At 36.2% G+C, this 10,710-nt stretch overlaps 1 protein-coding gene across 1 annotated transcript in view; it reads left to right on the top strand.

Moving 5' to 3' along the window:
* LOC101627563 (butyrophilin-like protein 2) overlaps positions 1 to 10,710 on the top strand; it is an 80,828-nt gene that overhangs the window by 65,402 nt on the left and 4,716 nt on the right. Inside the window, exons 10-12 of the mRNA XM_012726075.1 lie at positions 1,613 to 1,633; positions 6,357 to 6,382; positions 6,489 to 6,509. Coding sequence (XP_012581529.1) covers positions 1,613 to 1,633; positions 6,357 to 6,382; positions 6,489 to 6,509 — 68 coding nt within the window. The remainder of the gene's footprint in view (positions 1 to 1,612; positions 1,634 to 6,356; positions 6,383 to 6,488; positions 6,510 to 10,710) is intronic.

Raw genomic sequence — 10,710 nt, 5'->3', positions numbered from 1 at the left:
CTTTAACCCGCTGCGCCACCAGGGAGGGCCAGGAGCTCCATATTTAATGAGAAAAATAATGAATGCTTTCCCTCTAGGATGGGGAAAAGTGTCAGGATGGAAAATTCACTGTTGACATTAAGGTTTGTACAGAAAGATCTATCCAGATAAATAGAAAGGAAAAGGAAATAAAAGGGATTCAAGTTAGAAAGAAAATTAAAAAAACTCTATTCATAAACGACATGATTCTATATGTAAAAAATAAGAAAAAACCATGGGAAAAGCTAATGAAGTAGTTCACAAAATATGCTGACTATAAATCATCAAACAAGTAACAGTTATTTCTGTATACTTGCCACGAATAATTTTAAAGTAATGGTATTTATGATAACATATAAAAATTAACCAAAATTGAATACATGTGATCAAGGAGGTGAAAGAATTGCATACTGTAAAATATAAAATATTGCTGAAAGTATTGAGGAAGTAAATATATCCAGCATTCATATTTAAGAAAACTTAGTACTGTTAAGATGACAATATTACCTAGAGCAATATACAGATTCAAAGTTTATTACTAAAAATTCAAGCTTATTTTTCTCAAATAGAAAAACTGGGCTTCAACTTCATATTTAATCAAAAGAGGCCCTGAATAACAAAAATTCTCTTGCAACTGAATGATAAAGTTGGAGGACTCATACTTACAAATTTCTAAATTTCAATAATCAAATTGTGTATTGACACACATAATTATGCTCAAACAGGATCATACAATCTATACACATACACATATACTTGGGCCCTCCGTGGTGGTGCAGCACATCAAAGGACAGCACTATGTAGCTAGCGCAGCTTCTGCAGCACAAGTTTGATCCCTGGCCAGGGAGGTGACCCACAGTCATGGCAGACATCTCCTGTCTCACCTGCTGCTCCCCTCAGCAGTCTATTTCAGTCCATCTGTCTGTTCTGCTCCCCACCCTGTCTCTAGTGAATCCTCTCACCTCCTACACCTCTGGCCTTTCTCCCAGTTCAGTATGCATAAATAAATAAATCTTTATAATATGTATATATACTCATATATGTCATATACATATACGTATATAGTAATATAGAGAATAGCAAAATTAATAGGCAAAGAAAATTGATCTGAGGTTATGAGGAATTGAAAGATGAGGTCAGTGGGGAAAGGTTACTTTATAGTTACAGTTCCTATTTGGAGGTGATGAAAAGTTCAGGAAATAGTGGTATGTTTGTACAACAATGTGAATGAATATAATTAATGCCAGTGAATTACACACTTAATAATAGAATGGATACATATAACAATAAAGCTTTTTATCAATGATGATTGCTTTGAATTTAAAAATACTTAACTTGAGTTTATTGGTTTAAAAAAACTACCATTTTTAGTTTTACCTTTTATTCCTATAATCTTTCATCTGCTATATTGGGAAGATAAATATGAGAGGATACACAATGAATGACTCCTTCACACAAGTCAAGGCAGTCATTTGTACCCTGACCTTTCAAACAGAATCAATAAAGCATCTTGTGAGCTGAAAATCAGCTCAACCAGACCCTAGATGAGTCCCAAAAATCAATTCATTTTTTCTGTTTTTCCCCCTTTTTTAAGGTTCATTCAAGAAGGAGAATGGTAAGTAACTCAGAGAAAATCACTCTTTCATTTAAAAGATAAAGTCCAAGATTCAAGTTGTGCTTGACAAACATGAATCCAGCAGACAAACAGTACAGGGACTTTGTGTAGTTGGGAGTTCTCAAGCACTAATCTATTGATGTTGAAAAGAGATTAAGGTGAAAAACTAAGGAAAAACCAGCGAGTTTTTCTATGTGTTACACATATGCACTGTCCTAGCACAACTGAGGAGCAGCTCTGCCTTGTCAGCTTCAGAAATGCAGGGCAGAAACACTGTATTATTGTACTCATTAGTTATTTCTCAGGACTCAACAGAGCAGAGGATCTCAATCTTGAACATACAACAGGAATCATACGAGAAGCTATTGATACAGATAGCTGAACAACACCCCCAAATTTCTGACCAAATCCTCTGGGCTACACCTAAGTCCCAGGTACTGCAGAAGCTTGTCAGCCAGGGGGAAAACTATGAAAACAACACTTACTTGATAGTTTAGAAAAATACTCAGATCTTAGACGGCATTGTGAACACACGTTGCTCTCTTCCTGCTGCTCTACCCAGACATCATCTAGCAGAGTTAGCCTGGTAGTGGGACTCTGAGAGCTGAAGGATAATGCATATCTAGGAAATTAGAATGGAGACTACAAGCAGCACCCTATGGCAGTGGCTGAAGCGTAGGTGCTAGGTTCTATCATATACGAAGGATCCTAGGCTAGTAGGAGATTGCAGACATATTGGAAGTTAAAATGCAGTTTTAAGGGACAGCTTACAAGATAGAACATTCTTGCAGGGTGAATGAGGGCATAAAACATTAACATCATATTCTTTCCTGACATGGAAACATGGTTTGGCGAAAAATATTTATGTATTATTCTTTTTCATTCTGTCTCCTATGATTGCCAAATACATAATCAGTACTGTTGGAGATCTTATTTTTCAGATAGTTTGAGGGCTTATGTCTCAGAGCTTTCTGAATGAAAATGTGGGCTCTCAAATATCTGTCAAGAAATGATGTAGCTGCAATTTCTATTTGCCATCTAGCCACACAAATCAGGTCTTACACATCAAATAGGTATACCCACATCTATCACAGGCCATATGATCTTCACTGAGCAATGAGCTGTCAGAATTTTAAAATTAGACCTCTAACTTATTTGTGTATTTGTGTTTAAAGATGACCTCAATTAACATTATGGCAAGTCACTTTTATCTTTCCTTAATTTAAGTAATTGATCGTAAGATAAGGTGAGGTGATTTTGAATATTCACAAGTCAAACAATATTAATTTGTGTCAACATTTTATTCAGAAAAATGGAATCTTTTTATGTGCTAGACTCAGCATCAACCTACATGTCTGTGGCCTTACATTTTCTTTTGTCAAGTGCGGACCCAGGTCTGATGGGGAGCATCTGTGGGTAGGGGGGAAAAAAACACCATCTAACATAATTTTGTTTTGTTTCATTGTGTGTTTATTTCATACATACAGAAAAATTAGTGAAAGAGAAAGGTAAGTGATGTCCAACAAATATTCATTCTTATTTATCCAATTTTGTTTGTGATTTTTGCCCGTTTACCTTTCCCCAGCCTCCACCTCTGGCCTGTACCTCAGTTCTGTACATATAAATAAATAAATCTTAAAAAAAAAAGAAAGCTGAGTTTGTAGGTTCTTGGCACCAAATATAATCAAAATGTGGAGCCCCATCTGGGGTGAAATAAACAAGAAAGGAAAATAATTCTTTTCATATCTTTCCATATGAGTATTCACAAGTCAAACAATATTTTTTAATTTGTGTCAACATTTTATTCAGAAAAATGAAATCTTTTTATGTGCCAGACTTAGCATCAACCGACATGTCTGTGGCCTTACATTTTCTTTTGTAAAGTGGGGACCCAGGTCTGATGGGGAACATCTGTGGGTAGGGGGGAAGAGAAAACCATCTAACATAATTTTGTTTTGTTTCGTTGTGTGTTTATTTCATACATACAGAAAAATTACTGGAAGAGAAAGGTAAGTGATGTCCAACAAATATCCATTTACCTCTCCCCAGCAGTGTTAGTGGGACAATTGACATGGTGCAAACTTCACATGCACCATGAAGATTTGATATGTGTATATATTGCAAAATGATTATCACAATAGTATAGTTCACATTTATCATCCCACATAGTTTCATGCTTGTTATTTTACTTTTGATGAGAACTTTTATGGTCAACCCTTTAGCAACTTTCAATTTTACTAATTACCTTTTGTCATTAGGTTGTACATTGTAAATTATGTCTGTGATCTTACAGTTTCTATTGTCAGGACTCTGATGGCTCCCAGGGAGCTAGTTGCGGTTTTAGCCTGGTCCACTTGGGGAACACTGTAGGGCTGAGTAAGATGGTCTGTCCAGGGAGAGTAGATAAGGAGATAAAACAACAACAACCAAGCACAAAAGGCATGGAATAACTGCCGCTGTGGGTATGGAAGGATCAGTACTCCTTCTTTGGCCATAGGTAGTTGGGTGAGTGATGGGGCTCCTGCAGTCTCCTTCACCTGAGCACGATGGGTACTAAAAGGCCCCCGATATTGGGACCAGTCCTATTAGGCTCCCCTTGGTGTTCTTCCTGCCACAACAAAGAGGCTCACACCCTCTGCTGCATATCTGTAGGGAGACCCTGGCTTGTCCACTTTTTGTCTGAACCTCTCACATGTCTCAGGACCTTCCTGGCTCCTTGTCTTCAAGCATTTCCTCCCTTATTTCTAGATGTAGTGTGCTGGCTTTGTGGGTGGGAAGATGGACAAAGGGTCCACTGATTTTCTCTCTTCCCTTCCCCTGTCTTTCCAAATTCCCTTGGCGGCTGAGCGAATTACTGGTTTTGCCAAATTTGTCTAACAGTTCTGGGTCCTACCAGGTTCTCACTTTTATTTCTCCATATCAAATGTTTTTATGGGAGAATTTGATGGTAGCATCCTTTCACCACCATGCTGATGACATCCCCAGATCTACCTATTTTTAAATTAGGTTGATTGCTTTTTATGTTGTTGTATTTTATATGCATGAAATTAATGTCAGTGAATTATACACTTAATGATATTTAAAATGGAGATATATATATGTATATATAAAAGCTGTTTTATTTATGATGATTTCTTTGAATGTAGAAATACTTGAGTTTATTATGTTCAAGTCTACCATTTTACCTCCTATAATCTATTATTGGTACAATGGAAAAATACATATGAGTGGATACACATTTAATGACCCCATAAAACAAACCAAGGGAGTCATTTGGGACTTTTCAGACAGGATCAATAGAGCATCTTCTTGTGAGCTGGAATGCAGTTCAACCAGATCATGGATGAGTCCTACTAATCAATTCATTTTTGTCTGTTTTATTTTCCTTTTTAGACTCACTGGGGGAAAAACATAGTAAGTATGTTTAGTTTTAACCCAAAGAAAATCACCCCTCCATTTGAAAGATAAGGTCAAAGATTTAAGTTGTGCTTGACAAATGTGAATCCAGCAGATAAATCATGTCCCTGCACACTTTGTGTGCTTGAAAGTTCTCAAAAACTAACCTTGTCCATGTTGAAGGGACTAGAGTGAAAACTTAAGCAAAGGCCAGTGACCTCTTCCAATTGGTATACCTGTGCAGTGTTCTCACACATCCTTGAGGAGTGGCTGTGTCTTGTCACTTCCAGAGATCAGGGTAGAAACTGTATTACTCATTAGTTACTTCGAAGGATCCAGTAGAACAAAAGTTCTCAAACTTGGGCATGCAGCAAGAATCATGTGGAGAACTTGTTGATACACAGATTGCTGGACCACATGCCTAAATTTCAGATCAAACCCTCTCGGCCTTCTCTAGGTATAAATATTTCTAAGAAAGTCCCAAGTGATTCAGATACTGTTGAGCTGGTGGAAACACTATGAGTACTGCTACTCCAACAACACTTCCTTGATGGTTTAGGAAAATATTCAGAAGCCTAACTGAGATCCAGGTAGGAGATCAGCAGCCTCCCAGGTTGCCCAGAAGTCAGTGTCGCCTAACCTCTGTGTTACAAATTGATAAGATCTAAGATGGCTAAATCTATACCAAGGCTTCCTCGACAAGATAAGAAGCACCTCTGCAGCTTTGGTTGAAAAATCAAAAAACCTGAGATATCATATGCAGTACTGTAGAATGCTAAAATGTCAGAAATACAAGGGCACCTTTTAAATTTTCATCCTCAACCTATTTACTGCAATGCACACGGAGCTCTGTCCTGCTGCTGTCCCCAGGACATCCTCTGGCAGAGGTAGCCTGGTGACGGGACACTAAGAGCTGAATGGATAACACAGGTCTGGGAAATTAGAGTGGAGACTACTAGCAGTGCCCTACAGCAATGACTGGGGAGTAGGTGCTTGGTTCCATCATATATACAGGTGTCTAGGGCCACGAGAGATTTACAATGGTCTTCCGAGATAGAAAGCCCATCCTTGCTGGGTGAAAGGTGTGACAGCTTAACCTCATGCTCTCTCCTAACATAGAAACACAGTTTGGAGAGCCATACCCCGGACTCCTTCCCTTTCACTCTGCCTCGTCTAATGGCCTCAGATTTGTAATGAATAATGTGGGAGAGGTTCTTTTTCAGACAGTTTGTGGGTTATGTCTCAGACTTTTCTAAATGACAGAGTAAGCTCGACAAAGACTGTCAAGAATCTGGGTGAGTGTAATTTCTCTCGTTTTGTGATCTAGCTGCACAAATCTTGGCTACCACACAAGTAGGTGATTTCTCTCTCTCATCTATAATGGGCCCTGTGATACACTGAGCAATGAGCACTAGAACTTTTGGATTTGCCTTCTAACGTTTTTTTCTTTTTTTTAAAGGTGAACTCAGAGGACAACACGGTAAGTTATTCATCTCATTCATGAGTTTAAATACTTGATCACAACCTAAGGGTGAGGTGCTTTTGAAGGAGAGATTGAAGACAGAAAATGTCTGTATAGATATAGTGAAATAAATAAATCTTAGGATTTAGGATTCTGCTAATTTCCTCTTTTGTCTGATACATAGTAGTAAAACTGCTCCCTGTGTCATTTCTCATAATTCCTTAAAAAATGTAAACATATTTTAATTCCATAAAGATGAGTAACTGGTTAAAGTAACAGGTAACAGTTGTCAGTAAACCCACAAGAAAATTGGAAAGACATGTGGTACTGAATTTCAAATGCAGAGCAGGGCCTAGTCCCCCATTAAAATCTCCATCAATTGCTGCCAGTCTTTTTCTTTTTGCTTTTCAGTTTATTTTCCATGCTCATTTCCACTTCCACTGGAATTCAGAAAAGCAAGTCTTTATAAAATGCCCTTGGAGGACCTTCTGTCTCCTCTGTATTTGTGAAGCCTCCTCATATCTGGGGGATTTTTTTCAAACCCATCCAGTCCCTATCAATTTCTGGAATCCTTTCCTAGATGTTAAATCCACTTTCTAAACTTATAGTTGGTATTTACATTATCATCAGATTGTGCTCCCTTTAATGTGCTCAAGGGAACATTTCCGTTCAGCAATGCCCAGGGTTTCTTCTTGAGGAGCTGTGAGGCTCTGTTTGCCTGTATCAGGTTACACCTAACTTTTGAGACATGGTCCCTCACCAAAGTTCACTGAGCCTCTCCCTGTCCTTGTCACTGGGTGCTCAGACCCCATGGGTAATCTGGATGACATTTTCTTTCGGAATTCCAGTGCTGTGCTCTGCATAATAAGCAGAAAAACTTGTAGGGGTTGAGTCCCTAATCATTATCTCCAGATAATGGGGTTCATAGTCCTTTTACACCTCACAGAGGGCTCATCCCAAGTTTCTGACTTAATCCCTTTGGGTTTATCCTGCCTATTGACATTTATAGACTACCCAGCTGAACTGATGAAATGTGACTTCTTATCTTTCTCCTCTCCATCCCTCATTTTCACACTCTTGACTAGTTTATACTGAATAATAGCTTGAAAGATATGAGTCTACTCGTTTGAGTAGATATGAGTCTTCCAAATAAACTATGATTGTTGTAGATTTGTCTTATATTTATCTTGTATTTTTACAGAACTTTTGACTAAAAAGACAGGTGAGTAGTATTCATTTCTGTTTTATGGCAACTTATTATAGAAAAAGAATTTTTGTCAACTAAAATTTTTTAAACAATTCATTTCCATATAGAAATGATCAGTTCTTTTTCATTTATAATTATATAATTAACAAGATAATTCTAATATCTTGTCTCCTTTCCATATACATACATTCACAAATCAAACAGTATTTTTCAGTTTATGTTAATATGTTTCCTTTAGAAAATGGAGTTTCTCTATGTGCCATACACAGAATGAACCATCAAGTCTGTGGTGTTTTTATTTCTGTTGTCAGGTGATGACCTTGATTTGAGGTAGATTTTATGTGGGTAGAGAAAGAAAGATACTATGTAACAGGTTTTTATTTGGGTTTGTTTTTTGTGTGTGGGTGTATGTGTGTGTTTTGTACAAAAGAAATAGAGAAACAAAAAGATTAAATAATGTACAACAAAACCCACTCTGCTTTAAGTTTGTATTGACCTCATACTGTTTTCCCTCACACTCAGTTCTCTTTAGACAATTGATAGAAAACATTGTATAACTCTTAGGTGTACATCATACAGATACATATGTGTATATTGCAAAATGATTATCACATTAACTTTGATTAATATCCACCACATCATATTGTTCATCATATTGTTTCAAACTTACATTTTCATTTTTGCTGGAAATTTTAAGATCTCCTCTCTTAGTATCTTTTAGATTTGCTTGCTAACTACAATTACCATGTTGCACATTATATTTGTTACCGAAGGTTTCTGTTGTCAAGGGGAAACCATGATTTGAGGTGGGCTTTCTGTGGATAGGGAGAGGAAAGCACTAATATACTTTTGCTTTCTTATGTGTTTTTTATTTCCTTGCAGAAGTACTAGAGAAAGAGAATGGTAAGTGTTGTACATAATAAATGTACTCCAATTGAATTCAATATTGATCATCATTATAGTTAAGTACAGTCATCATGTTGTAATTTATGTTGTATATTATGTATTAATAAAGTAGATTTTCCCTTGTGTTGTCTTACAGTTTTATGGTTTTAGGTCTTACACTTAAGACTTTTATCAAATTTGAGTTAAACTTTGTGAGTATGTATGATAGGGACTTTCTTGTATATGTGAATATCCTATTTCCTTTGTATCATTTATCAAAGATAATGTTCTTTCTCCATTGAGTACCTTGGCTCCTTTGTCAAAAATCTGTATGTATAGGTTTATTTCTGAACTCTCCATTCTGTTTTATTGGTCTCTGTTTTTATATCTATACCAAATTCTTTTGATTACTGTAACTTTGCAATCAGTGTGAAGTCAGAAAAATGTCCTGTCTCTGGCTTAGTTTTTCTTTCTCAGAATTACTGTGGCTACTTAGGGCCTTTCATATTTCTATACAAATTTTAAGATTGAGTTTTCTATTTCTTTAGAAATACCATTGGAATCTTGACAGGCATTGAAATGTGTTTTTAGGTGGTTTTTTAAAATATGGCTGTTTTAGCAATATTGATTTTCCATTTTATAAACATGAGATATCTTTATATATATTTATATCTTCTATATAAATATATTTATATTTTCATGTATTTATATCTTCTTCAATGTCTTTCAGTATGACTTTTATTTTTATTGTACAGATCTTTCACCTCCTTGTGTTTCACAGTTTGGATGCTATTGAAATTTTTTTTTAAGATAATTTTTGTTAGTGTACAAGGACTTTTTCTTTTAAGATTGATTTCTTTATGCATACAGAGCTGGGGTACAGGCCAGAGGTGCCGGGTGGTGAGAGGATTCACCACAGACAGAGTGGGGAGCAGAACAGGCAGACTGATTAAGTACACTGCTGAGGGGAGCAGCGGGCAAGTCATGTGAATATCTCATTTTCCCAGCAAGATTTATTGAAGGGAATGTTGTTTCCTCATTGACTATCTTGTCTTCCTTGTCAAAGAGTTGACTGTATATGTAGGTTTGTTTCTGGGCTCTCCATCTGTTTCATAGGCCTATATCGCTGTTTTTTTTATACCAGTACCATATTCCTTGGATTACTTTAACTTTGATCTAATGTGAAATCAGGAAGTGTGATGTCTCTAGCATAGTTCTTTCTTAGGATTTCTTTGGTTACTTGGGTGGGGTCTTTTGTGATTCTATAGATTTTAACATTTTTTTCCCCCTACTTCTTTAAGAAATGCCATTAAAATCTTGATAAGTATTGCATTGAATCAACAGATGACTCTTGGTTGTGTGACCATTTTAGTAATCTTAATTCTTGCATTTAATAAACAGGGAATGTCTTTCCATTATTTAAATCTAAACTTCTCTCAACAATGATTGCATATTTTTCTTTGTATAGAACCTTTCCCTTCTTGGTTAAATTTTTCCCATGTGCTTTATTATTTGTGATGTTATTGAATCTAAGTTTGTTTTATTTAAAATAAGAACTCATCCAGAAATTATGACCATCACAAAAAAATAATAATGGGAATGACAATGATTAAAGAGATATAGCCATTAAAGAATAAAGCAAATGAATATTTGAAAAAAATAAGAAATCAAAATTAATGGCAACTATAAATAAGAGACATTCTGCAGGGAAGGAGGAGGGAGAGGGATCAAAACAGGGGAAGGAAGAGACAAGAGACTATGGTAATAGTACTTGGGTGACTTGATGGTGGGAATTTTACATGGACTACACCTGAGAGAAAAAAGAAAATACTGTACAAAAATTAACAATGATATAAAATACATGTAAATAAATACAATTTTAAAAAAATTTTAATAGTTCCATACAGTTCTTTTTAAGATAATTTTTTTGAGAGTGTGCAAAACACTAGTTTTTTTTATTATTACAAAAGTTTATTTTTACATCATTTTGTACATTTTTTTTTCCATCTTGATTGTAATCCCCACGGGGTTCCCATCAACAAGTCACCCGTGTGCCATCACCATAATCCCGTGCATTTCCCTCCCCCCACCCCGTTTTTGATCCCATTCCCCACTCCACCCCCACAA

Source organism: Condylura cristata, unplaced genomic scaffold (assembly GCF_000260355.1).
Source record: "Condylura cristata isolate star-nosed mole 26May11 unplaced genomic scaffold, ConCri1.0 scaffold00017, whole genome shotgun sequence".
In the NCBI taxonomy this organism is placed as follows: Eukaryota; Metazoa; Chordata; class Mammalia; order Eulipotyphla; family Talpidae; genus Condylura; species Condylura cristata.
The sequence above is the reverse complement of the archived record's forward strand: the minus strand, read 5'-3'. Positions and strand labels throughout refer to the sequence as shown.